This window comes from Ahaetulla prasina, chromosome 8 (assembly GCF_028640845.1).
Source record: "Ahaetulla prasina isolate Xishuangbanna chromosome 8, ASM2864084v1, whole genome shotgun sequence".
In the NCBI taxonomy this organism is placed as follows: Eukaryota; Metazoa; Chordata; class Lepidosauria; order Squamata; family Colubridae; genus Ahaetulla; species Ahaetulla prasina.
In genome coordinates, this window is record NC_080546.1 from 80594379 (window position 1) to 80622175 (window position 27797).

Consider the following 27797-nt stretch of genomic DNA (forward strand, 5'->3'; position numbering starts at 1 on the left):
CAGTCGCATACTCTTGGGAAGCAAACCATTTTGAAAATCTTGCCAAGAAACTATAGGGACTTGTCCTCAGGTAGTTGCCAACAGCCAAGACTCCTTGGCACAAAACTCTTGATTTAAATCAAGTTCATTCTGCTCCTACCCACCCCCCAAAAAAATTAGAAGAACCTATCCTATACAGAAACAAAGTTGGAAAATTGGTCACTGTTACCTAACAGTAAGAGCAAAAATTCTAGACAGAAACAAAAAGCTTAAAAGTTGCCAAGTTTGGAGACCCCTGGTCTAGAGTAAACAGGAAAGATGATCCTTTCAGCTAGCAATAACTGGATTATATCATGTCAATTAATGTATACCTTAAACTAGTGTTTCTCAACCTTAGCAACTTAGATATCTAGACCTCAACTCCCAGACATGGATGGCTGGAGAATTCTGGGAGTTGTCCAGACACCTTAAAATTTTTCAGACAAAAGTGGTCAGCCGAAGGCCCCACCAGATGCAACACCTGTTGCTTGCGTAGATGTGGTTCTCCATGGCCAAAAACTTCAGAAAGTCCAAGCTCTGTTTCATTAGGATACACAAGTCTCAAGTCTTCCCAGATAGCTCCTAGTGGAACCCTTTGGTTGCTTTCTCAAAATCAAAAATGTTTCCTGGGAGAGACACTGCCCATTTTCTATTGCGCTTAAATTATTCTAACACAGTCTGAACACCATCTTCGTTATTTCAGAATAACTTTCTTAAGCAGCGGATCTTCAGTTCTTATAAACTGGTTCCAGTTTCTTTTTCTTGGCCTAGCATGGACTCCACAAATAAACATTTTACAACTAATCCGAATCACAAAAGAATTCAGTCAATCAGAAGCCTTATTACTAACTAATAATCTACCACCTCTGCTCATGCTTAAATTGAGCATTCCTAGAAACCAAAAACTGATTAGTTGTCCATTCCAACTAACAGAATGCTTATACGAACCATTATTCACAGTTTTATAGCAAAGGAATCAGTGATATTATATGGAAGTTTTAAATGACTTATTTAAACTTAAAATGATTTATTTAGGTCTGGCACGCATATAAGCATTAAGCAAAGGGGAGGGAAGCAAAGTAGAAATAACTCACAATTATAATCACAGTCACTTTATTGGAGAAAATGCTCAAGAAAATAATGAAATTACCATATTGATTTGGGCAAAGGAAATCTTATTTCTAAACTTCAGATGATGCATTATTACTGACCAACAAAAAAAAAAAAAAGTTTCACAGGTGTGCTGCTGAGATCATGCTCCCATCTATCCACATCCATAATAATGCCTATGAAACCTGGCACCCAAACAATTAACGTCATTTTACTCAGCTGGAAGACAACACAGTGCTGCAGTACAACTTCTGAATTCTGGCAATTTGTAATTGCTTTTTCCATCCCACTCGAGTTCTTTCGACAGTGTGTGCTATCACAATTAATACTTTTTCCATAAGGTTTGCTTGCCTGCCTTGGCCATTGTCACTGTGAAACATTATCGTAACAGGTGCATATTTAGCCTGAGGTTGACTCACAGTGCATTCTCTGTCTAGAGCAGCTTCTCCTGTGAAGAAATTAAGAAGACCGTTTCCTTCCCACTTAAGCACAACGAAGACTGAGCTTGCTCTGACTGCTTCTGCCATACCAAAATAAAATTTAGTTTGTCAGAATACAACGAGCAGATTCCCCTGCTCCTTAACGCAATGATAACAAAAAGAGGTAGAGTTTGGTTCCATCCTGATTTGTATTTCGGCTTCCCACTCCTGGCAGCCTCCTACTTCCAAGCAAAAATTTCTGCTCGGCACAATTTGACCGTGTCCTTCCCTTAAATAATATATTTGAAACTAAAGGTGGTATCGCACGAAAGCCGTTTGCCTTTACATCTTCCGCAAAGATCTTGACGATGAGGTCTCTTGGGATCCACATGGCGCTGTTTTACGGGGCAGGAACATCTGGTTTGCTTGCAGCTCTGAAATTGACACACAAAAAAGCAATAGGGTAACTGAAAATAAAAACGACTTGGATCTGTATATGAATTCCACAAGACTAGGGACAAATACAACTAAGGTCAGTTTTTCTGTACTTATGCCTACTGTTCGGTTGCAAGTGGGATGACTAAAACTGCATATTATTATTTTTGGTGGTTGTGGTGGTGGTGATGGTAGTAGTAGCAGTAGTAGTAGTATTGGAACATCTGCTCCAAGAAAGTGGTAAATGTTCTGGTGATCTAAATTCTTCAACCTCAGCTACTTTAAGATGTATGGATGTCGACACCTAGAATGCTGGCTGGGGAAACTTGGGAGTTGACATCCACACATCTGGAAATTGTTGAAGCTGAGAAACACTCATCTAGATGGTTATTACAAAGCTCAAAATTTCTCGCTACTCTCAAATGGCCTAACAAGAGGGAAGCCTTTATATGTCAAGGATATGGCAGTATAAAGAACGAACTGATATGGAAAAGAGCATTAAACTACGTGCTTCCTATATTCAAGAATTCCTGCAAAGGAAGTCTGACTTGACTATCTACCTCAATTTTATTATGTGGGAAAGTTATGAAGTATCCAATATGCTAATGCTCAAAATCCCCATATTAAAATCTATACACACCCTTTTCAGTTGTTCAGTTCATACCACCAGTCTAAAAAACTAGGTTAACTGGGAATATATTAATTTATCCATTCCAGAGGTGGTATTCGGCAGGTTCTGACCAGTTCTGGAGAACCAGTAGATACCACCTCAGACTGGCCCCACCCCCATCTATTCTCTGCCTGAGTCCCAGCTGATCTGGAGGAAATGGGGATTTTGCAGTATCCTTCCCCTGCCACGCCCACCAAGCCAAGCCCACAGAACCGGTAGTTAAAAAAAACTGAATCCCACCACTGATCGATTCCCAATTCATTGAAAACATAATTTCTATGAACTAATATGAACTAAGGGGTGTGCATAAGAGCACCAGAGTGCCTACCGTTCCTGTCCTAATGTTCTTTAGTTGTATTCATTTTATGTTTTTAATTTATGCTTGTATATATTATTAACAAGCATAAATTGAAAACATAAAATGAATATATTGTATATATTATTTAAGTGGCTCAGGGGCTAGGACGTTGAGCTTGTCGATCGAAAGGTCAGCAGCTCAGCGGTTTGAATCCCTAGTGCTGCTGTGTAATGGAGTAAGCTCCCGTTACTTGTCCCAGCTTCTGCCAACCTAGCAGTTTCGAAAACACGTAAAAATGCCAAGTAGAAAAAATAGGGACCACCTTTGTTGGAAAGGTAACAGCGTTCCGTGCGCCTCTGGCGTTGAGTCATGCCGGCCACATGACCACAGAGACGTCTTCAGACAGCGCTGGCTCTTTGGCTTTGAAATGGAGATGAGCAGCGCCCCCTAGAGTCGGCAACAACTAGCACGTATGTGTGAGGGGAACCTTTACTTTTACCTTTATATATTATTTAATATGTATTTGACGAAATAAATAAATAAATAAATAAAAATAAAAATAAATAATATCACCTGAAATCAATACCAAAAATATTTTCAGAATAAAATTATACTTTTCCGCTTGGTTCCACCAAATGAGATGGTTTATCATACATGAGCATATACTTTGAGACAAATGTACTTTACAGAGCAAAAAATTCATACACCTTCAAAGTGAAAATATTTCTAAGTTGAAAAACATTTTCCTGTTTCTGGGTGTGAAAAACACACCCAGAATCTACCAGTATTTTATTTTACAGATTTCTGAATCCACCACTGATCGATTCCCAATTCATTGAAAACATAATTTCTATGAACTAATATGAACTAAGGGGTGTGCATAAAAGCACCAGAGTGCCTACCGTTCCTGTCCTAATGTTCTTAAGTTGTATTCATTTTATGTTTTTAATTTATGCTTGTATATATTATTAACAAGCATAAATTGAAAACATAAAATGAATATATTGTATATATTATTTAAGTGGCTCAGGGGCTAGGACGTTGAGCTTGTCGATCGAAAGGTCATCAGCTCAGCGGTTTGAATCCCTAGTGCTGCTGTGTAATGGAGTAAGCTCCCGTTACTTGTCCCAGCTTCTGCCAACCTAGCAGTTTCGAAAGCACATAAAAATGCAAGTAGAAAAAATAGGGACCACCTTTGGTGGGAAGGTAACAGCGTTCCGTGCGCCTCTGGCGTTGAGTCATGCCGGCCACATGACCACGGAGACGTCTTCGGACAGCGCTGGCTCTTCGGCTTTGAAATGGAGATGAACAGCGCCCCCTAGAGTCGGCAACAACTAGCACGTATGTGTGAGGGGAACCTTTACCTTTACCTTTATATATTATTTAATATGTATTTGACGAAATAAATAAATAAATTAATAAAAATAAAAATAAATAATATCACCTGAAATCAATACCAAAAATATTTTCAGAATAAAATTATACTTTTCCGCTTGGTTCCACCAAATGAGATGGTTTATCATACATGAGCATATACTTTGAGACAAATGTACTTTACAGAGCAAAAAATTCATACACCTTCAAAGTGAAAATATTTCTAAGTTGAAAAACATTTTCCTGTTTCTGGGTGTGAAAAACACACCCAGAATCTACCAGTATTTTATTTTACAGATTTCTGAATCCACCAATTAGAATCACCTGCCAATCCATTAATGGGCCTCTGGTGGCTCAACAGGCTAATGCAGCCTGTTATTAACAGCAACTGCTTGCAATATTGCAGGTTCAAGTCCCACCAGGCCCAAGGTTGACTCAGCCTTCCATCCTTTATAAGGTAGGTAAAATGAGGACCCAGATTGTTGGGGGGCAATAAGTTGACTTTGTATATAATATACAAATGGATGAAGACTGTTGCCTGACATAGTGTAAGCCGCCCTGAGTCTTCGGAGAAGGGCGGGATATAAATGCAAATAAAAAAAAAAAATTGGTAGATTCAGTCAGCTGACTCCACCAATAAGTGCAGTGCTTGGGAGCAATCAGCCTGTCTTGACTCATTTCCCAAAATTAAGTAGGATAAAAGAACTAAGGAGAAATTTCCTGACAGTTAGAACAATTAATAAGTGGAACGACTTGCCTGCAGAAGTTGTGAATGCTCCAACACTGGAAATTTTTAAGAAAATGTTGGATAACCATCTGACTGAGATGGTGTAGGGTTCCTGCCTAGGCAGGGGGTTGGACTAGAAGGCCTCCAAGGTCCCTTCCAACTCTGTTGTTATGTTATGTTATGTTAAAACCAGATGAGAGATTACTAGGGAATCTCAGGGCTGGGTGAGAGATTACTAGGGAATCTCAGGGCTTGATTGGGAAGTAATAAAATCCCGAAAAGGAGGAGCAAAGCAGTTCCGTCTGCAGTCAAGCAAACTAAACGTAGCGATCAAAATGGATCTTAATTTTAGGGCAGCTGATTTTTTTTTTTATCTGCAGACATACATTTAATGGAATTAAGGAACATCACATGGCGAGATTAAGAATTTATTTTTAACATCAGAACAGCTGCTTTTGGGAGCAAAAACTTACTGCTAAATTTCCTCACTAGCATCCTTCCTACTTTGTTTCATTTCAGAGGCCTGGTTGAAAGGAAAGGATTCTAATACCTTTGGTTTTAACTAATGAGAGGAACCATGCAGACTTAAGCTCATGCCGTGGAACCCAATGGGCCTTCTACCTTAAATGATGTCCTAAAAGGCTCTGCTTACTTGGCAGGTAATATTCTCCACCCGGTACGGGTTGTAAGACTTCTGGCAAGTTCGGCAGAACTGCCTAAAGTAAACCTGCGGAAAGAAAGAGAACATTAAGGTAACCTTTCCTCTAAAGATGCCAGCCAAAGTTGCTACTGGAACGTCAGGAAGCTTCTTGTCTACACTAGGGGTCACCAACCTTTCAGACCTCAGGGACCACTAAATTCATAATTTTAAATCCCACGGACCACTAATATGATCTGCCTAATGACAAGATGGGTGGGTGTGGCTAGGTGGTCATGTGACTGGGTGGGCAGGGCCAACTCAATGTCACTCATATCGAGGGGCACCTCGCCAGCTTCTACTCACCCCTCCCTTCCCAGCCACTCCTTACTTTCCCATCCGGGCTCCTTAGGGCCCCAATAGGAAGCAGTTGTTGGAGCTAAACAGCCACCACGAGAAAGAGTTGGCAAAACAGCTGGCTTAGTTCAAATTGGATGTGACCGAGAAGGAGGCTCAGCAGAAGCACCTCACTGAGGACTATGAGGATAGGCTTTCCAAGCAGAGGGAAGACCTGCGAGAGTAAAAGGCCAGGTACTGGCGCCTGGAGGCTCAGCGGGCTGAGATGGTCAGCCAGTTCCAGGCCATGATGCAGTCCCACTGGAACAAGGCCCTCCAACTCCTTGCCACCAGCGGCACTTCCCTCCAGCCTTTGCCCAAAGCCCCACACCAGGAGGCTGAAGCAGACCCCAAGTCAGAATTCTGTCGCCCTCCGACCCACACGAAAAGACCCCAAAGGAAGAGACTCTCTGCAGCAACATAAACGTTAATTGCACATATCTGGCCCAGGGGCCATAGTCTGAGGACCCCTGATTTAGTGCAATATAAAAAATGCAAATACTTTTTCTGCGGACTACCAAAATTTTCTCGCGGACCACCAGTGTTCCCCGGACTACCAGTTGGTGACCACTGGTCTACACCATGGGTCCCCAACCTTTTTGGTTCTATGGACCACCAGCAGTTTCGGCAGTGTGTGTGTGTGTGGGAAATGGCTTCACACCCCCAACCTAAATTCCACGCGTGTGCAAATAAAGCTTACACACACTTCCCCGCTGCTTCAGCAGTCCAGCCTGCTATGGGTCACGGTCCCATAACAGGCTGCAACCTAGAGATTGGAGACCTCCGATCTACACCGCATCACTAAACCCTGAAGCCCAATACTAACCCAACTGATTGTAGTTGAGAACGCCTACCTTGTTCGTGCCTTGTACGCACCAGACGTAGGCACTCTCCCATCGAATATTGCAATCCTTGCAGTGGTAATAGCCATACTTCTGCTCCAGGAACTAGAAAACAGGTTAAAAAAAGAGGTTAAAAAAAGACTACTACTGTAAGTCCTCCCCTACATTCATCCTACATCTTTCCACAACCCAATGACCTGGTAAGATCCTTGGACTGGAACTCTTTCAAATCCCAGACAGTGTTTTTTTTTTGCAGTTCTTAAGCAGGTTTATACTGTATTCATTTTTTTATTTACTGGATTTTTAGGGCTGCCCAACTCATAATAGGGTTCTGTGCAGCGTTCACTAAAAAAAACACCAAATGCAATAAACCAAAGGAACCACCTAACACAGCAATGCTCTTCAGTCTGGGCCATTTTAAGAGGCGTGAACTTCAGTTCCTAGAATTCCTCCACCAGAATTATGGGAGTTGAAGTCCAGACATCAAAGTTGCCAAGACAGAACAAGACGGTCATTCTGAAGAGGACTGAAGAGGCAGCCTTCAACTTAAGGCGATTGGGACTGGAAAATTTGTTGTTAAGCAGAGCAGTTGCTAAGTGAGACATCACATAACTATGACTTGCAACCTATCCTGCCAGCTTCATAGATTTTGTGTGTCGGAAGCTTGCTGGGAGGTTGGCAAATGATAATCATGTGACTCTAGGAAACCACAACTGCCGAAAATGTGAGCCAAGTGTTCAGATCACACCCACATGACTGTGGGGATGCTGCAAGGGTCTTAACCAACTATTTCAGTTAGTAATTCTTTTAAGTTTGCTTCAGATTGTCAAGCTTTAACTGAATATGTCATGAGCAACTGTACAAACTACACTGGCTGGATTCACAAATCGCCACCTAGGAAACAAATCATGGCTTACTCTGATATGCAAACCCAGCCAGAGCCATAGAAATAAACCAGGAAGTCTGCTAAACTTAGTTCGTAAGGTGTGAACAGCACCAGGGATTCCACTACCGCTAGAACAGGGGTCGGCAACCTTAAAACTCTCAAAGAGCCACAAAGGTCCTAACCGGAAGCCTCCCCCCCTTCAACTCTGGAGTCAACTCGAAGTCCGGTTGCCCCATCATAAAGTCTCCTCCTAGCGTGGCGTCCTTTTAACTCTACCTGGCCTAACCGAAAGCCCTATCAATTGTGGAGCCGACTGGAATACTGGCTGAGGGACTCTGGGAGTTGAAGTCCACAAGTCTTAAAGTTGCCAAGGTTGGAGACCCCCTGGACTGGAAAACCTGCCCCTTGCCATAAAGTCTCCTCCTGGTGTGTCTGTGCTTTCCCCCTTCCCCTAATTGGAAGCTCCTCTCAAAATTGTGGTGCTGACTGGCAACAGAGAGCCGCAGCAGAGGGATGAAAGAGCCACATGCGGCTCCAGAGCCACGGGTTGCTGACTAGAACAGGAGTCTCCAACTTTGGTCCCTTTAAGACTTGTGGACTTCAACTCCCAGAGTCCTCAGCCAGCAAAGCTGGCTGAGGAACTCTGGGAGTTGAAGTCCACAAGTCTTAAAGGGACCAAGGTTGGAGACCCCTGGACTAGAATATGAGACCTTCTAGTGTTTTAAGGTCTGAAACATTATTGTCTGAAACAGCCAACCCGTTCGTTGAGTCTGAATCCTTATCCTGGTTTTCCTCTCAAAGCATTTTTTTTAAAGGATTTCAAATGCTTTTAAATTTCTTTTAAAAAATACCTTTAAAAAAAAAAAAGTAGTTAAGAAAGGCAGTCTTGGCTTATCCTTCCTCAGCCAGAGGGAAGAAGTCCCTCTCGACCTTCCCGCCCTTTCTTTCGCGTCAATCCCCTCAACAGGTCAACGGTTTTGGATTTTAAGCCAACTTCTTAAAGGACCCAAAAAAAAAAAACAAAAAAAAAAAACCAGGGCGGCCTAAACTTGGTCGTCGGGAATCTCCCGTTCCGTGTTTGAGGGAAATGAAGCGGCTCCCCACCCCAGTCTAAGTCTCTCTCTACACAGAGGCGGCTTCGGGCAAGCGGGGCGGCCGCCATACGCGGTGGAGGGGGGAAAAAACAACAACCGAGCGGGGCGGCCGCGACGGCCCGAGTCGACTTCCACCCGGGTTTTTGAGGGGAGTCCGCACCGTCTGGCCTTTTTGACCACGCCCTGCCGGGGGAACGCGGGTGCCTGAGGCGCGGCGTAGCTAAGCAGGCCTGCTGGGGTTACGGGGAGACGTGGGGCTTGGTGGTCTCCTCGTCGGACAACCGGGGCCGTCGAGGAACCCCACCTGGAAGCGCATACGGGCCTTGTTCGGCCCGCCTTCCTCCCGAGCCAGTTGCGGGGTGGCGGCTTTCCCGCCTTCGCCTTTCCACTTTTCCTCCTTTTCCTCCTTCTCCTCTTCTTCCACCTCCTCCTTCTCCTTCTCCTTCACGGCCGCGCTGCCGGCTTGGGGCTTCGACGGCGAACCTCCCGCCCCGTCGGGGACCGAGGCCGACTTCTTCCCCTCCCGGGCCTCGGCGTCGCTCTCTTCGGCTTTGCGCCAGGCGGCGGCGGCGGCGGCGCCAATCTCCCCCTCGAGGCCCGGGGGCCGAGCGGCGAGCGGCGTCGACGGCTCGGCTTCTGGCACGAAAGTGGTGAGGCGTCGGGAAGCCACCGGCGAGTAGACGGCGATGGTCCGGGGGAAGCGCACGTGCCGCGCGGCGCCGCCGCTAACCGGGCAGCCTTGTTCCTGCTCGACGCCGCCTCCTCCTCCTCCTCCTCCTCCGCCGCGGGCCCGGGCGCGAAAGAACAGCGGCCGCGGCCCGAGCGAGCACTGGACCGAGGCGTCCTGCCGCGGGTTGACCTGGACTCCCACCTCCTTGGTGTTGGCCTTGCGCAGCCGGGGCGTCAGGTTGGGGTTGACCTGCGAGAGGATGGCCTTCAGCTGCGCCCGCTGGTAGTTGTCGAAGTATTCGGCCGCCGCGGCCGCCGCCACCGCTTCGCTGTAGCCGGAGAAGTAACCGCTGCTGGTGCTGCGTTGCTGCTGCTGCTGCTGCTGCTGGTGATAGTGGTGGTGCCGCCAGGCGCCCTGCCCTCCTTTGCTCTTGGGCGGCTGGTAGCGGTAGGAATAAGGGTTGTACGCGGGATAAGCGTAGCTCTCCATGGCCTCGTCCATCAAAGTCGCCATCGCGGCCGGAGGATGGGCCCTTTCGCCCGAAGGCGCGTTTAAATCTCCCGCGGGGCGGGCCTGGGAGGCTGCGCTCGGCGCGCCGCGCAAACGAGACAACTCGGCTCACCTGGCCGCTGCTTTGGGGAGGGAAGGGAAGCGAAGCAGCAGCTGCGCGTGGGGAGGAGAGCCACGATATCCTGGTTTAATGCCCGTACACGTAGAGAGAGGCTTGGGCCCATCCCATTGCGCGTCGGCTGCGTTTCAAAAAAAAACAATAACCACCCAACCTTAACCTAGTTTAAACGGGGTTTAATCTGTTGAGAGGGCCGCTTTGCTGGGAATCCTCGCTTCGGGAAAGACAAGTGAAAAGTTGGGCGTTTTGGGGCAAAACGCGCCCAGGATCCAGTTGTCAGATCTGTTTTGGGATACCGTTAGTTAATAGGAAATTCAATAGGTTAATGAGGAGTCTCAATTAATCATCTTTAGGCAAGCATGGATTAAAAAGGGAGAAAGGCTGCAGTTCTCCGATGCATTTATGCGGAAGAAAGAAATTGCACCGAGTTCATTTTTTATCAAGTCCGTGTGGATCAGGTGTGGCTACAAATGGAGGGAGCTAGCTTTGAATCAGTGACAACTAGATATGCTAACTATGTGCAAGGATACTAAGTATCCTGGGTGTTACTTAGGATTCGTTCAGTCAGTGATTGTGTGTATGTGTGTGTGCTGTAGCATGGATTTTTGCAGAGATCCCTTATATTTGATTGTCATTTTGCTGCAAATTTAAAATTATTAATAACAGTAATAGAAATGTTTTGGAGATATTAAGCTGCTGTTTGGTTATTATACCCTGAATCCTTTTAAACCGTAGTGATTTGAAACAACAGAATTGTTTCCGAGCAGGCAGGCATGTTTGGAATTTCTTAAAAATCCCCAAGTTCAGCAGACTAATTTTGCTACCTCTTTGATAGTCTGGAGGACCTCTCTTCCCCCATCCTAGCTCCTCTAGAATGCATTCAAAATAAACCCAAGCTAGGAGAACTCAGATGGAGGTCTTGGACAGCTGTTGCAGTTAAAATAAGAACCAGTGTTTGTTTTTTCATTTGTTTAAACAAGATTGCCTCGAATCAGTTTTCCTCTCCTGAATATCTGTCATGAAGAATTAATCCCAGTAGGAAAACTTATAATTTTCATTGTCTAGGAGGGTCTTCTACTTCCTATGGAAGAAGTCGTTCTGAACTGTAGATGAGTCTCAGATAAATTCCTTAATGGCTTATCATATTTGCAAGTAATTTAATCAGTCATAAGCACACACAGCTTTACTTCAATCTTTCCAATGTAGAAGCTGAATAATACACAAAGTACACAACTTGTTTTTTTAAAACAGCAAATGCAGTGGATGCCCAAGATTTACAGTTATCAAATACATTCATCAATATGTTGTCTGTCTGTCTGTCTGTCTGTCTCAGTCTCTCCCTCCCTCCCCCCCCCTCCTGTTCTTTTTCCTTTTCTGGTGTGCTGATGTGATGATGGCATCATTTTCTGAGAACAAGTTGAAGAGATTTGTACAGTTGTGCAGTTTGTGAAAACAATCACTTCCCAGCACAGTGAGAAAACCAACATAACAACAAATGCTCAGGATCCCTGTTGCTTCTCCTACTTGGCTGACCAGTTTATTTCAACACAGGATGTTCTTTAAAAAAAAAAAGACCTTCCCTTCCTCTAGAGGACCGTCTGCGTGGGCTCCATAACCACCGGGCCACGATCCCCAGCAGTTACTGTGCCGTAAGACATTTCTGGGATTTCTTCTTCCTTCAGTTTCTTGTAAGAAACATCTGTCTCTTCTTCGTGATCTCCTCCGAGAGGCTCTTGCTTGTACAGATCCTTTCCGTAGATCTTGTAAGCCAGTACGAACAGCCCGGCTTCAGCGGATTGAAAGAGGGCGTAGAGTAAAGGAAACATATACATGCTCCCAATGAACTGTGGGGGGAAGCTCAGCTTGAGAATAGCGGTACAGAGCTGGACGTTCTGACAGCCAGTTTCCAAGGACACCGTCCGCTTGCTGTGCGGGGGCAAGCGAAATAAGGTCGCTATGCCGTAGCCACAGCCGTAACCCGCCAAGGGCATCAGCACAGCTACTACATATACGGTGGCAGGAATAGTAGCCAGAAGTTCAGGACCCAGCATGGTGCCAGTGAGAATGAAAAGTATCACCAGAGTCACCAGGAGAGACCACAAAGAGATCTAGGAAAGAAAGAATGGGATGAAAATTAAATCGGGTTGCATTTGGTGCATGTATTGGCTGGCTGTAAAAAAAAAGTTTGTAAAATTGGGCACAAGTCACTTGGTGATATGCTTAACTTATGACCATAACCCCTGGCTCAATTAAGTCAAGGACTACCTACTGTATACAGCTGTGTTTTAGTTGTATCGATCAGAATCAGACTGCTTAAAATGTCCTGGCAACTTTCAGAAAAAGAGAAGGAAAGACATAACCCACCCACCCCAATAATTGATAATGGCAGCCAAGAGAAATGATTTTAGAGGTACATTAATTGTGTTTGGTTCCAGAAACCTTTTAATTTCATTAAACCACCCCAGATTCTAATATTGAGGTAAAGTGAGAAAATACTTCATTTGTGTTCCTCTTAATTCTCATTTCTAAGTTTAAAAAACCCCAGTGGGGTTTCTTGCTGTAAGGACAATATTTTAGCCTTGTAATAATCTGTTTGCCCCTTCCTGTCCTTTTTCCAGCTCTACCCTTTTAAAATGTCACAAGGACATAGTTGCACTAGAAAAATCTAAAAAGTCATTTTAGAACGTCAGATTTATTTACAGGCTTTTTCCCAATGTTTCCTAACATGGAATTTGCTTGCCATTCACTACGTTTTCACTAACATTATTTTTCCAACTCGGCCCCCATTGACTGTTATGTGTAGGTGTGTATGAGAGCCAGAGTGGTCAAGTGATAAAACTAAGGTCACCCAGGTAATAGTCTTCTGGTAGTCAGAGAAATCAAGAATTCATGTCTCTTTTTAATTTTGCTGTCTGCATAATTTGAGGCCGTTGGTTAACTCATCCATAGGTGCCCCAAATGCATTGAGGACATGTCCTCCGAGTGGAGCATCCATCTGAGTGCAGGAGTTCAGCTAAAGAAGAAAAATGAAGTTGGGTCGGGGTGGGTTCTACTTGCCTTTACTACCAGTTCGCAACGGGATTGCGCACATGCACAGATCGCTTATGATGACATCCGGGGAGGTGGGCGGAGCCTCCCACTGGTTTTACTACTGGTTCTATAGAATCGGTCCAAACCGGGGACAACCCACCACTGAGCTGGGTCAAAACATTCTGGTAAGAATCTAGTGTTTTCCACAGGATAAAGGAATATGTCTCCTCTTTGTGAACAATCTGTGTTGTTGTAGGGCTCCAATTGGCCCAATTAAGGATCAATTTGTTCTATCCATCAGCCCTTGTGGTTGCTGGAGAACTTTGCTTGCCAGCGTATTCTTTTATTTTCAGTAGTGGTTCTATTCAACACTCATACTGAGGGCTTCCGTTCAGGAGCAATCAAGCAATATCTGCTCCCGTTCACTAAACAGGAAACACTCTGGATCTGGTTTTCTGAACTTGGAAAAGTGATCTACAATTAAGAGAGGCAAAAATGCCTCTTTTGTCATGGGCAGATCTTATCTATCTGATCAGGTTGCAATGGTTGGCATCATCGGTTTCCCATAGGTGTATGGAGTCAGTTCTGAGAAACGATTGCAACATTTACTGAATCTGAGGGATTTTCTGAATTTGTTGCTGGGTATTATTGCCGATGCTCCAAACTTTATGGTCAAGGCCATCATGATAACATCTTGGAATGGCCAACTTCCCAGATCCTCTATCAGTTGGGGCCCACTGAGCCCCGAGATTTGGTTTTCCAAGAATTACGGGCCATGGAGCATCCTGGCAAATGCGTAACGTGGCAATAGGATAAATTTAGAAGCAAACACAGGCAGGTTTAACTTTGAGCTCTCTGGGAAGCTTACATTGTGACAGTGACAGAAAAGGAAAATGCTTCCACTGGGTTCGATGAAAATCATCTCAGGGAGCTGTTCTGTGAAATGCAGAACCTGACACCAGCAAATAAGGTTGTGAAACATCCCCTCCCTTTATATCGCTGGTGGAGAACTATAGAGGCTTCATGGATTTTTTTCACAGATGCTGGAGCTGTGGATTCATTGTAACCTATAGGATAGGATGCTTGAATGTGTTTGGGCCACTAGTTCTTCCTCAAAAAAATCCTCTTTTTTCCCCCTCCAAATTTAGATCAGAATCTTACTTTTTTTCTGGCCAAAGTTGTTTAGAGCAGGGGTCTCCAACTTTGGCAACTTTAAGCCTGCAGGACTTCAACTCCCAGAATTCCCCAGCCAGCAAAGCTTATTCTGGGAGTTGAAGTCCTCCAGGCTTAAAGTTGCCAAGGTTGGAGACCCCTGGTTTAGAGACATGAGATTAAGTTGAACAAATCCAAGTGCTCCTGAAAGGAATAGATTTCCTATATTTATTTTAATTTGGTTTTATGCCATAGTTTCTCAATCTGTAACTTTGAAATTCCTCTCCATTAAGACTATTTTTTTTCCATTAATGTCTCTAATTTTCCATTTGAAGATTACACTTAGATAAGTGCCTGTTTTCATTCCCCTAAGTCTCTGTAGTGCTAATAATACCTATGTTCTCCCGTAGCACCAATACTTATCCAATGAATATTTGCATAGAACAGGAGTGTCAAACTTGCAGCCCGTGGGCCGGATGCGTCACACACTGGCCACACCCATGCCCGGTTTAGCGAAAGGGGAAAAGTTGTGATAGGTCACATGACGACACAAGTTTGACACCCCTGGCATAGAAACTCTGCCTGTGACAAAAATAAGCCTTCAACTGAATAACCCATTACTTGGAAGACCCTGTTCTCTAGTGCGAGAAAGTATTTTGTCATCATTAAAACATTAGGTCTCTTTCTTTTAAGTTACGCATCTGTTTTCTGGAAGCTTCCTTCTCCGTGATGGCGCAGGAGAAAGGAAAGAGATGACATTGTTTCAAACCGATGGACTTGTCCAGAAATCACTCAAAAAAACCCCAAAAAACAGCCTTATCATTTTCTGACCATCAGTAGAGTTTTGTACCTCTGGATGGTTATTGTATGACATGATCCAACTTGTAATAAAATATCGAATCCTATATTGGCCAAGTACGATTGGACACACAAGGAATTTGTCTTAGGTGCATATGCTCTCAGTGTACATAAGGAGAATAAAATACATTCATCAAGAATAAAAAGATACAACACTTAGTGGTAGTCAAGGTTACTAATAAGCTATCAAATTGTACTAGGAAACAAATAAAAACAATATAACTGAAAGATACAAGCAACATGGTTATAGTCATAAGTGGGAAGAGATGCTGTAGATATATTTGGAATGAAGAATTCTTCCAGTGAGCATTTGCCTCTTTCCTTTAAAAACACACACAGAGAGAGACTAGAGAAACACACAGACACACAGATACAATAGAGCAGGGGTCTCCAACCCTGACAACTTTAAGCCTGGAGGACTTCAACTCCCAAAATTCTCCCAGCCAACTTTGCTAGCTGGGGAATTCTGGGAGTTGAAGTCCACCAGGCTTAAAGTTGCCAAGGTTGGAGACCCCTGCATTAGAGAACAGGGTCTCCCAAGTACTTCAATGGGTTATTTCAGTTGAAGGCTTAACTTTGACACAGGCAGAGTTTCTGCGCAAATATTCATTGGGTAAATATTGGTGTTTCAGGAGAACATAGTTATTATTAGTAATACAGAGACTTAGTGGAATGAAAACAGCCAATGGTTATCTTAAGTGTAGTCCTGTTTTTTAAAAAGGGAAAGAAAAGAGGCAAAGCTCACTGGAAGAATTCTTCATTCCAAATATATTTTATTACAAGTTGGATCATGGCATACAATAACTATCCAGCGATGCAAAACTTTATAAAGCAGCACATTTATTGATGGCAATATAATGATTACTATCACTAGCACGCAGCAGTAACATTACCAAAGTATACTTTGGCCAATAAATAGACCGTGTATTATTGAAACTTCTTTGGTTCTTGTATTCTTTCTTGACTTCAATGGTACCAGTTGGTTTAGAATGTCATAAGGAATGTTGTACGAATCTTATTTTAAGCTGGAAGAGAATTCTTACACATGCTACATTCTTTATATAGCATTGCTGCGCCTCTGCTCTGACTTTCTTAGGTACGAATGGGAAGAGGAACAATTCCCCTCCCAAAGAATTCCATTCTTACTTGTAATATTGGGTCTGGATCTACACTACATTTTGCTCTACTATACATTAGAAATATCTGTTCAAACCTCAGCCAGACCATAAATAGTACGTTATAGTCCTCATGTTTCTCAGCAACTGCTAATTAATGAGATAAAGTTAATTACACAACCTTCCATGCCCTTGATGAATCTGGATGCTTGCTGGCAGAATTCAAATTTTTGTCCCTGATTAATGCTCCATAATTAACATTACATTCCTCTTGAACAAAGAACAGCAGGAAATCTCAGCCTAAATGCATTAAATGCAGAAGAACCATCTGATTTCCTATAAGTGGGTATGAGATGAGCATGAGTCAGGTCTCAAAGAAGCGCATCGAATCCAGTTAGAAGGAAAGGAGGGAAATTTGTTTTTTACTGATGTTTTTTGTGTAATTTTCTCTTGTGAGTTTGAAAGTATTTTAAGGTAAAAGGATTGTTAACTGGTAAATAGGAGCGTATTTGGGGGTGGGGGGGATGAGATATTGAGGTAAGAAACAAAAATAAACAGAAACCATGAACTGGATTCGTTAGATTTTAAAATAAGTTGTTTGCTATCAATAAATTCCAAATTCAGTATTATCCCTTCCTATTCCTCTAAATCAGGGGTATCAGACTCGATGACATTAGGGGCCACATCAGGATTGTGTTTGACCTTGGGGTGCCGGGGTGGGTGTGGCCAGCTCAACGTCACTTGTGTCGGGCGCCTGTGGTGGCCTGAGCGTTGTGCCAGCGAAAATGGGCTCCCGAGCTCTTGTTTTCCGCTGGGACAGCCTCCTGCAACCTTTTGCCAGCAAAAATTGAGTTTGGGAGTGCCGCCCACAGCCCTCGCGAACTCCGTTTTCAGCTGTGACGACCTGCAACCCTCGCGCCTTGAGTTTGACACTCCTGCTCTAAATTATCCTCAAAATAAACAAGCTTGCCAGGAGCACCTGCAACTAGACTTTTGCGGTTTTAAGGAGGAAACTCAAGAGCTGGCAGTTGAGATTATAATTTTCATCTAACCTTTGGATTCATATTAAAAGATTTGGGAGGGAACCAAAAAATGCAGCAAATGATTTTCTTGTAGCTAAAGAAATTGTACTAACAAGAGAAAATTGGTTTCAGGGACCATGATTTGCACTTTCTGAATGAAAAGACTCCAGGATCAAGATGAGTTCTAAGGACTGGGAAGAGTAAATTTTGTCAAAGCCTGGTAAACATGATTTCAAAATCATTAAATCAGATCCTGTCACAGGTTGGGGGTAAAAACCCCAATTTCAGATATCCATTGTTTAGGAGGAGAAGAGTGACTGTACTGGGACGTGTTACCATTGAATAAAAACTTTGAAAGTCCACTCCTAAAGTTTATTGCCTTTGTTTTCTTTTCACAAGGCCCCTTGAAAACGAATCATAGAATCTACAAGGGACCTTGGGGGCCTTCGAATCCAACCCACTGCCCAAGGCAGGAGTCCTTATACCACCCCAGACAAATGGTTGTCCAATCTTTTCTTGAAAACTTTCAGAGATGGCACGCCCACAACTTTTGGAGGCAAGCTCTTCCACTGATTAATTGTTCTCGCTGTCAGGAAATTTCTCCTTAATTCCATATTGGATCTCTTTATAAAATGAGTTTCCATCCATTCACTCTTGTCTTGGCCTCAGGTGAGAGAGAGAGAGAGGGAGAGAGAGGGAGAGATAGAATGGTAGATTAGATAGATAGATGATAGACAGATAGATAAGATGATAGATTAGATAGATGATAAACAGATAAATAGATAAGAACTTTAGGTCTTGGTAAAAGAAAAACTGGACTGACTGAAAACAGATCATTTTAATGACTCAAATTTAGCAACTGGGTTACAATTGTTTGAAGGACAAAAGGCCATCCTAATTCCTAAGGAAATAATTTGATTATACTTTGAGAATTCCTGGCTTAAAATAAGTAGACAAACAAGACTAATAAGGGCTGATGTTTACTGTCAATCACTCCATCAGGCAGAAGATAAATGCTTTCCAAAATCAATTTGTAACTCAAGGTCTTTAATTACCTTGACATCTGCTGGGAGATGCACTCAGCTAAACATGAGCTCTGCAGGTGATTCTGAATGTGGCTTGCTAACAACTGTATGCTTCAGAAAGCAAAGCAAGGCACAGGAGAAACTGAAGTCTTTGGTTTGATATTAATCAGTAGGGAAGAGTAAAGTGGAAGTTCCGGAAATGTCACAGGGAAACGACTATGTAATTCTGGAATTCTAGAATTTAATGAAAACTAAACCCGAGTATATTCAAATGCATATCCTGGACCTTCAAGCAATCAGCTTGTCGTGTCCCACTCCTCCGCTGACGGCCGGGTCAGGGAAATCCGAATCAGGGGTGCCTCTGCAGCTCTGCCAAAGTCCTAGCAAAGTTCTCAAGGCAGGCAGGAGACCAGAAAGTGACTTCAGCAAGATATGTTTAGACTTTGCCTGACTCAGAGAATGCCAGAAAGCAGATCCTTTATATAGGCCATGGGGTGTGGCTCCATGACTCAGCACTTACCCAGGCCTGCCCCTCCCTTCCTTCTGACGCCGCCGCCTATCAATTCTTCTGAAGCGAGGGTCACTCCAGTCGGCAGCTGTTGGTAATTGACCTCCCTCAGGCTCACATGCTGTGGGGGAGGGGGAGGGGTCTAGTTGCTCCGTTTGCCTGGGCATGGAGCCAGAGCTGGGGGCTGGAGATACTTGCTCTTCTTCAGCCTGTCTGGGCATGTAGCCAGGGCTGGGGCCGGGAGATGCCCCCTCCTCAGCCTGTCTGGGCATGGAGCCAGGGCTGGGGCCGGGAGGCATGCTAGGACATTCTTCAGCGTTCGAAAGCAGATAAGCAGACTCCGGCTGTGGTGAGATTGGGCGAGACACAACACAGCTTTTAATAATTTCAAAATGAAGGATTCCCGTGGCATGAGAACCTAATGGGAAATGGGGGTGCCTTTAAAAATGATAGGACTAAAGCAATTCAAAGGAACAACACTAATTGGGAAAAATAAGCCACCATTATGACTACAAAAAACTTGACGACAAGCTGAAAATTAAAAGGACGCTGGTAGGACATGGAAGGGAGGACAGGCTATTAAGTAAATACAAATAAGTAAGAGGTGTCAGGAAAGCAAAAAGGACTATGTTTTCTGAATAAATGAAAGAACAAAGAGTGTTCAGTGATAACTGCAACCCCCTGACATTTAACAACAAACACAGAAATATTTAACTCTTATTTTGGCTGTTTTCTCCTGAAAGACTGTTCTACCATGCAGTTATAAGGAACAAGATGAAATGACACATTTGAAGTCCTAAGTTAACAGAAACACGGTCAGGGAAAAGAATATATTTTCAACGTGTTTAAGCCACTGAGACCAGTGAATTGCATTCTGTGGTGCTGAGAGAACACAGAACGTAGAATTAACAGGTTTCGAAGGGACCTTGGAGGTCTTCTAGCCCAAACTCTATGCCATTCCACACAAATGGTTGCTCAATCTCTTCTTTAAAATCTCCAGCGATGGAGCAGACACTTCTCGAGGCAAGCTAGACCACTGATTAGCAATAGCACTTAGACTTATATACCACTTCACTGTGCTCTAAAATCTTCTCTAAGCGGGTTACAGAGTCAGCGTCTTGTCCCCAACAATCTGGGTCCTCATTTTACTAACCTTGGAAGGATGGAAGGCTGAGTCACCCTTGAGCCTGGTGAGATTCGATCTGCCAAATAGCCGGCAGTCAGCAGAAGTAGCCTACAGTACTGCACTCTAACCGCTGCACCACCGTGGCTCATTAGTTCTATCAGGAAATTTCTGGGTTGGATCTCTCTTTAATAATCTTTAATAATCTTTCTCTAATATAATAATAATAGAAACCCATTACTACTTGTCCTGCCTTCAGGGACTTTGGAAAATTGGTCGATTCCCTCTTCTTTGTGACAGCCCCTCAAGTATTGGAAGACTGTTATCATGTCACCCCTAGTTCTTTTCACTAGCCCTAGACATATCCAGTTCCTGCAACCATTCTTCATATGTTTTAGCCTCCAGCCCTCGAATCATCTTTGTTGCTCTTCTCTGCACTCTTTCCAGAGTCTCAACATCGTTTTGGTATGATGACAACCAAAACTGGATGCAGTACTCCAAGTGCATTGATGATCTTCTGAACTTTATATATTATCTTTATAAAATCTTGGGGGAAATACCAGGTGATTGGGGAAGGTTACCTGTTGTACCTAACTTCAAAAATGTAAGAGGATTCAGGGATATTAGATCAGTCAGTCTGACATTGATACCTAAGAAGAAGAGTGGATATTTTTGAAAGAAAATTCCAAGCTTGAAAATAACAGTAATTCCTGGAAGTTGACATGATGAGATCAGAAACTCATCTTACCAAGCTAAATTATTTGGTATGAGGGGTGGGGGCATCCTCTCCCATGAAGAGCATTTTAGAAAGAGAATCAAAGAGGCACCACCTTAATAAACTCACTGATAAATAGTGGCTAAAAGATCCAATTTCTAGGATTCTGTAATTAAAGTTTCTTCCCTTCAGTAAATCCAACAAACGAGATACTGAAATTCTCCCTTTATCTGTTGAGTGGCTGATAAAGATTTTTGACAGGTGGGATGTACAAGATGAGGAGGTTTCTTTACTTACTCAAATAGAGGGGTCAGAAACATTTTCTTGCACCAGGTAAGGACAGGTCTCTGGTCTCCTTGATGCTCCAGAAACCTTGGTTGTTTGCTTGCAGGCATTTCATTGCCCAATTAGATAGCATCAATGCTACACTAATGTTACCTAGTCAGGTAATGAAACACCTGCAAGCAAAGTGCACCAAGGACTCCACAATTCAAACCTAAGACACACACACACACACACACACACACACACACACACATGCGTGTGTGTGTGTGTATATGTGTGTGCATATGTGTGTGTTTATATTAGTGTGTGTATATATGTGTGTATACACATACATATACATTATATAAATACATATATATATAGTGCGTATATACATGTATATGTGTGTATAGATAGATAGATAAATAGATAGATATAAATATATATAGATATATAGATATATATTTATATCTCTATCTACCTACCTACCTACCTACCGTGAGCTTAAATGGACTCCAGAGGATGGTAGAGGATAGGAAGGCCTGGAGGAACGTTGTCCATGGGGCCGCGATGGGTCGGACATGACTTCGCAACTAACAACAACAACATATATATATATATTGTCGAGTACATATTAGATAATATATATAAGCATGAATTGAATACATAAAATGAATACAATTAAAGGGAACATTAGGACAGGGACGGCAGGCACGCTGTTGCGCTTATGCACGCCCCTTACAGACCTCTTAGGAATGGGGTGAGGTCAACAGTAGACAGACTCAGTTTAAAATTTTGGGGATTTGGGGATGAGACCACAGAGTCTGGTAGTGCATTCCAGGCATTAACAACTCTGTTACTCAAGTCATATTTTCCGCAGTCGAGTTTGGAGCGGTTTGCCTTGAGTTTGTATCTATTGTGTGCTCGTGTACTGTTGTGGTTGAACCTGAAGTAGTCTTCAACAGGTAGGACATTGTAGCAGATGATTTTATGAGCTATGCTCAGGTCATACCGAAGGCGGCGTAGTTCTAAATTTTCTAAACCCAGAATTTCAAATCTGGTGGCATAAAGTATTTTGTTGCGAGCAGAGGAGTGGAGGATATATAGGCTTACCTTGACAAGAATGTCCGCCACTCTTGTGTATCTGTAGCGGATGAAAACCCCAAGGCCAATGGGGAGCAGGGTACTGCACAAGGTCAGGGTGACAGCCCCCAGGGGCAACAGGCGCACTAATGGGGTGTTGATCCAAGCCCGGCTATAGATCCACAGACAAAGAGGCATCAGGATCAAAGCAAGCAAGGTGGAGGATGCCGTCATGATGATGCTGTCAGGAAGGAAAGAAAGAAGACACCATTGGGTCGCGATAAGCAGCATCCTGAAATCTTCTCTCTTCTCTTCCTCCGCTTTTCCTGAAGGGTCCAGTTACTCTCACTGGCAAGAGGGAGCTGCATTTAACTAGTAGTGCAGGACTCAAGCTCTTTTTCTGTGTACCCTCTATGCAGTGATGGGATTCAAATAATTTAACAACCGGTTCTATACTCTAATGACCAGCTGGGTAGGCGTGGCTCGGTGGTCATATGACCATGTGGGCATGGTCAACTCAACAGCATTCACGTCGACGGGCGCTTCGCCTTAGCTGTCACAATGTAATAAGGATTAACCAGAGAGGCCGCTTCTGTAAGCAGGGCAATAAAGATTAGTCTAGAAATACCACCAGAATGTTATCTTCCTGCCTGCCTTACAGGATTAGCCTGGTAAAGTGGAAAAAAACAAAATAAGATTTCTTCCAACAGCCGGTTCTCCGAACTCCTTAGAAAGTTAACCACCGGTTCTCCCAAATAGCCACGAACTGGCTGAATCCCACCACTGCCTCTATGCCACCTAATGCCCACCGAAAGAAAGGAGGCAGCCTTTGGAGTGGGGGTGGAGGAAGAAACTTATTTTGCTCAAAAACAGTTCTTAATATTTGCAGAATTGTCTCTCGCCCTATTGTATCTCTCTGGTGAAGGTTCTTACGGAAGGACACTTGTCTCTGCTTCCAGTTCTCGCTTTTTCCTACTCCTGTTCTCTAGAAAAAAAATTGTCTTCTCACCTCCCCCTCAACCAGCTCTGAAAACATTATTTTTCAGCTGGTAGGTCTGTGGTTGACCGTTCCAAATCACACTGGAAGTCTCTCAACCTTTTTTTTTTTTAATCATTTAAGATTCAAGATATTTCAATCCTAGTTTTCCCATCCAAAAAGGATGAAATAAGATGAGAGCAATAACAGCACATTTGCAAAATGCAACCCGTCAGAAAGGACACAGGGAAAACATTTCAACAGAGAGAGAGAGAAAAGAGAAATGAGCATAAGCTTATCAATTCACAAAAAATAGATAATAAAAGAGAGATTTCTTATCTATATTGGGATATATTCGGGGCATCTCCTTCCTTACTCAACCCCCCCCCCACTTTCACTAAATACTTCATTTGTTCAGGGCCAAGAATAAAGTCTGCAAAACCCAAATCCATCAAGTTCTGGGCAATATTTGGCAGGACACTCCTGGTATTCAACAGATGATATATTTCCCAATCTGGGGAAAGTCCTTGTGAAAGAAGCATTCCCTCGTTAGGACAGACAGTTCTTACCCCAAACTCCCGGTACCCAGGCATCCCATTCCCAAATTTCCCCTCTGAAAAATGTGGGAAAGGCATTTGCAGGTAGTTTACGACCACAATTGAGCCCCAAAATTATGTTCTTAAGTGAGAAATTTGTTTTAAGTGAGTGTTGCCCCATTTTACGACTTTTGTCCGCACGTTCGTTTAAGTGAATCACCGAAGTTGCTAAATAACACGGTTGTTAAGTGAATCTGGCTTCCCCATTGACTTTGCTCGTCAGGCGGTCGCAAAAAGTGATCACGTGACCCTGTTAGGGTCACTGCACCCGTCACAAATACGAAGCATCCGAATATAAATCACATGACCACAGGGATGGTGCCCCGGTCGTAAGTGTGAAAAAAACGGCCACAAGTCACCCTTTTCAGTCCCGTTGTAACGTCGAAACGTAGCTGTACAGCTAGCCCTCAACTTAAAAGACCACAGTGGAGCCCAACATTTCTGCCGTTAAGCGAGACATTTGGTAGGTGAGTTTTACTCCATTTGATGACCTCCCTTGCCTTAGCTGTTGAGCGAATCCCTGCAGCTGATAAGTTAAGTCACCTGATTGCTAAGTGACTCGGGCTTCCCTGCTGACTTATATAAATAAATATATATATATATAAATATATATAAGTTTTCTGAGGTTTTCGCGGGTGTTTGTATGTAGGTCTTTGGTTATTCGGGTTTTCTCCCACGTAAAATTGGAATTGTCTTGGCGACGTTTCGACGAAGTCTCATTCGTCATCTTCAGGCTTCAGCTTCGTCCAGAAGACGAAGCTGAAGCCTGAAGATGACGAATGAGACTTCGTCGAAACGTCGCCAAGACACTTCCAATTTTACGTGGGAGAAAACCCGAATAACCAAAGACCTAAATATATATAAATATATATATAAATGCCCCCCCCCCAAAAACTCGGCTGGTCAGAAGGTCGCCAAAGGGGATCCCATGACCCCCGGGAACATTGCAACGGTCGTTAAGTCTGAACCGGTAGCCCAGCACGTGAATTTTGATCGCTGTGATCACGGGGACGCCAGGAAGGTTGTAAGGGTGAAAAAAAACGGAGTCATGCATCCCCAGTGCTGTCGTAACTTTTGAACGGTCACTAAATGAAGTGTTGTAAGTCGAGGACTACCTGTATCCAATGTCACTACTGTCCCCCCCCAATCCCTTAGCAAGACCCTGGTCTTCGTTTTAGCAGCCGGGCAACCCTTAGGCTGGGCTAGAGCGAGTGTCACACCTGTGGCATGTCTGGCTGCCGTTGGGTGCGACGGGCAACAAGCAAATTATGGATGTATAATTATAAAATGACAATGTCTACAGCATATAAAGAGAATTTGTATAAGATGTTTTACAGGTGGCACCTACCCCTGGCAAGAATTGCCAGAATGTTCAAAGATAAATCTGAAAAATGCTGGAAGTGTCATCAGATACCCGGATCATACTACCGTACGTGGTGGACATGCGTTGCAGCGAAAAGAAACTGGACTAAAATACACACCTGGTTGGAAAGAATGATTAAAAAAACATATAGATTTTAAGCCAGAAGTCTTTCTCTTGGGAATTATTCCCGAGATGTATACTAGAGGTGTAAAATACTTGATTGTGAATATCCTTACAGCAGCCAGGATTGTGTTTGCCAAAAATTGGAAAAATGAGAAATTATCTTTGCAAGACGAAATAATTAGGAAGATGGTGGAATGTGCAGAGATGAGTAAATTGACATTCAAAATTAGAGATCAAGAAGATAAGCAGTATTATAAAATACGGGATTTATTTTACCACTGGTTAGATTATGTTAGAAAAGATAATACAAGATATATGTATGAAAGAGATGTTTACTTTGAGATTGCACAAGAAGCTATGTAAACACCTCTTCAGCACATTGTAATTGATGAGAGTGGTTTTTTTTCTTTTTTTTCTTTTCTTTTTTATTTATTTATTTTGTCACACAGTATATATAAGCATAAGCATGAAATAACTAAACAATATATAAGCATATATATAAGCATAAGTATGTAATAACTATATTAATTGGATATAACGAAAGGAAACAATAGGACAGGAACGGTAGGCACGTTTGTGCTCTTATGCACGCCCCTTACAGACCTCTTAGGAATGGGGTGAGGTCAATGGTAGACAGTTTTTGGTTAAAGCTTTGGGGATTTTGAGAAGAGACCACAGTGTCAGGTAGTGTATTCCAAGTATTAACAACTCTGTTACTGACGTCATATTTTCTGCAATCAGGATTGGAGCGATTCACATTAAGCTTAAATCTATTGTGTGCTCATGTATTGTTGCGATTGAAGCTGAAGTAGTCTTCAACAGGAAGGACATTGTAGCAGATGATTCTATGAGCTAAACTCAGGTCCCGTCGAAGGCGGCGGAGTTCTAAGTTTTCTAAATTCAAGATTTCAAGCCTGGTGGCATAAGGTATTTTGCTGTATTCAGAGGAGTGGAGAACTCTTCTTGTAAAATATATCTGGACACGTTCAATTGTATTGATGTCAATACAATATTGATGTCATTCTTTGAATAGAATAGAATTTTTTATTGGCCAAGTGTGATTGGACACACAAGGAATTTGTCTTGGTGCATATGCTCTCAGTGTACATAAAAGAGAAGATATGTTCATCAAGAATAGAATAATAGAATAGAATAGAATAGAATAGAATAGAATTTATTGGCCAAGTGTGATTGGACACACAAGGAATTTGTCTTGGTGCATATGCTCTCAGTGTACATAAAAGAGAAGATATGTTCATCAAGAATAGAATAATAGAATAGAATAGAATAGAATAGAATAGAATAGAATAGAATAGAATTTATTGGCCAAATGTGATTGGACACACAAGGAATTTGTCTTGGTGCATATGCTCTCAGTGTACATAAAAGAAAAGATACCTTCATCAAGGTACAACATTTACAACACAAATGATGGTCAATATATCAATATAATTATATAAACAAAAATTTGTTTGTTGGTTGTGAAAAAATAAAAACTTTAAAAAAAAACAACCCAAGCCGCCCTCCGCAACGGTTTCTCCCCCCCCCCACTCACCTCCTCCCCGGTTCTCCCGGCCCGCCCTACCTGAGGTTCATGTCTCCGTCGACCAGGAGGGACATGAGGTTGGAGAGGTTCCCTCCGGGGCAGCAGCCGCAGAGCAGGACGGCCACGGCGGCCACTTCGTCGAGGGCGAAGATGAGGGCCAGCAGGAAAGCCAGGAGGGGCATCAGCCCGAACTGGCAGAGCAGCGACAGCCACAAGCCCAGCGGCCGCCTCAGCTGCGCGCCCAGCTGGCTCAGCTCCACCGTGCAGCCCAGGCCCAGCATGGCCACGCACAGCGCCAGCCCCACGAAGACGCTCAGCCCGTGGTTCAGACGCCCGTCCCAGAAGGGAGCCTCGACGCCGCCTTCCCCAGGGGACAACAAGCCCAGCGCCTCAGCCGCCGCAGACGCCGCCTCAGCCGCCGAAGGAATAACCGAGCCGGCACCGGTGCTGGGGTCCGGCGTCGCGTTCCTAGCCAAAGGCTCCAGCAGACGCCAAGCGGCCGTGAGGTTCTCTGGCGCGGCGGAGCTGTCCATGGCGGGTTTTTCCGTGGGCGCGTCCGCCTCGTTGAGCGGTGTGAAGAGACAGACGGGCGGGCGGGCGGGCGCCTTTTGCCAATCCGCGGTAAGACGGAGAGCGCGGAAAACTGGAGGCGAAGCGCCCGGGGAAGGAGCCACCGGAGTCGGACGGCTGGCGAATCCCTCCGAGGTGAAGCTGCGGGAGACCCGGACCCGCTCCGTCCGTCGCCTCAGCGCCGCGCCTCTCGCTTCCCTGGCGGCCGCCGCCGTTGCTCTTCTCCAACGGGCGCGCCCCCGAGAAGGCCGTCGGTCGGACGCCGCCCGCCCGCCCGCCCGTCCGCCCAGCCCCCGACTCCGCCGTCTGAGGGGTGGATTTCCCCTGCGCACCTCCGATAAGGAGCCAGGCCTGCCCCCCTCGCGCCTTTCTGAGGGAAAGAAAGCCAAAGCCGCGTGGAAAAGAACCGTCTTTATTGAAGCAAATATATATATATATGAAATAAAATAATAACCCCCCAACTTCAGGGTTTTAATGGCGACGAAGCGCGACCGTGTCCGATACCTAACTTGAAACGGTTTTCA

At 44.0% G+C, this 27797-nt stretch overlaps 2 protein-coding genes across 6 annotated transcripts; both read right to left on the reverse strand.

The window, feature by feature from the left end:
- Positions 1-1198: 1198 nt before the first annotated feature.
- Positions 1199-10471, reverse strand: ZAR1 (zygote arrest 1). 5 transcript variants are annotated; one of them, XM_058193539.1, is made up of 5 exons: positions 9211-10471; positions 6939-7031; positions 5704-5778; positions 4144-4268; positions 1199-1981 (listed from the first exon to the last, which is right to left on the reverse strand). In XM_058193539.1, exons 1-5 carry the CDS (start codon positions 10087-10089, stop codon positions 1948-1950), a joined length of 1206 nt encoding a protein of 401 aa, XP_058049522.1. In that variant the 5' UTR covers positions 10090-10471; the 3' UTR covers positions 1199-1947. The 5 variants fall into 5 exon arrangements, with proteins under 5 accessions (XP_058049522.1, XP_058049523.1, XP_058049525.1 ...); XM_058193540.1 differs by lacking the exon at positions 4144-4268; XM_058193542.1 differs by lacking the exon at positions 4144-4268 and having other exon boundaries at positions 1847-1981; positions 5673-5778.
- A 1093-nt stretch (positions 10472-11564) lies between these two features.
- SLC10A4 (solute carrier family 10 member 4) lies at positions 11565-27717 on the reverse strand. Its single transcript, XM_058193543.1, has 3 exons — positions 26743-27717; positions 22130-22340; positions 11565-12312 (listed from the first exon to the last, which is right to left on the reverse strand). Exons 1-3 carry the CDS (start codon positions 27234-27236, stop codon positions 11791-11793), a joined length of 1227 nt encoding a protein of 408 aa, XP_058049526.1. The 5' UTR covers positions 27237-27717; the 3' UTR covers positions 11565-11790.
- Between the last annotated feature and the right edge of the window lie 80 nt (positions 27718-27797).

What these genes read in the sequence shown, in the direction of transcription:
- ZAR1 (XM_058193537.1), bottom strand. Translation starts at nt 10,089, where the DNA reads ATGGCGACTTTGATGGACGAGGCCATGGAGAGCTACGCTTATCCCGCG. An exon ending in GCGTACAAGGCACGAACAAG is followed by an intron (nt 5,779 to 6,938) that starts GTAGGCGTTCTC and finishes TTCTTTCCGCAG; the next exon opens with GTTTACTTTAGGCAGTTCTG. An exon ending in TGGAGAATATTACCTGCCAA is followed by an intron (nt 4,269 to 5,703) that starts GTAAGCAGAGCC and finishes TGCCGACTCTAG; the next exon opens with GGGGCGCTGTTCATCTCCAT.
- SLC10A4 (XM_058193543.1), bottom strand. Translation starts at nt 27,236, where the DNA reads ATGGACAGCTCCGCCGCGCCAGAGAACCTCACGGCCGCTTGGCGTCTG. An exon ending in GACGGAGACATGAACCTCAG is followed by an intron (nt 22,341 to 26,742) that starts GTAGGGCGGGCC and finishes CCTTCCTGACAG; the next exon opens with CATCATCATGACGGCATCCT. An exon ending in TGGCGGACATTCTTGTCAAG is followed by an intron (nt 12,313 to 22,129) that starts GTAAGCCTATAT and finishes TTTCTTTCCTAG; the next exon opens with ATCTCTTTGTGGTCTCTCCT.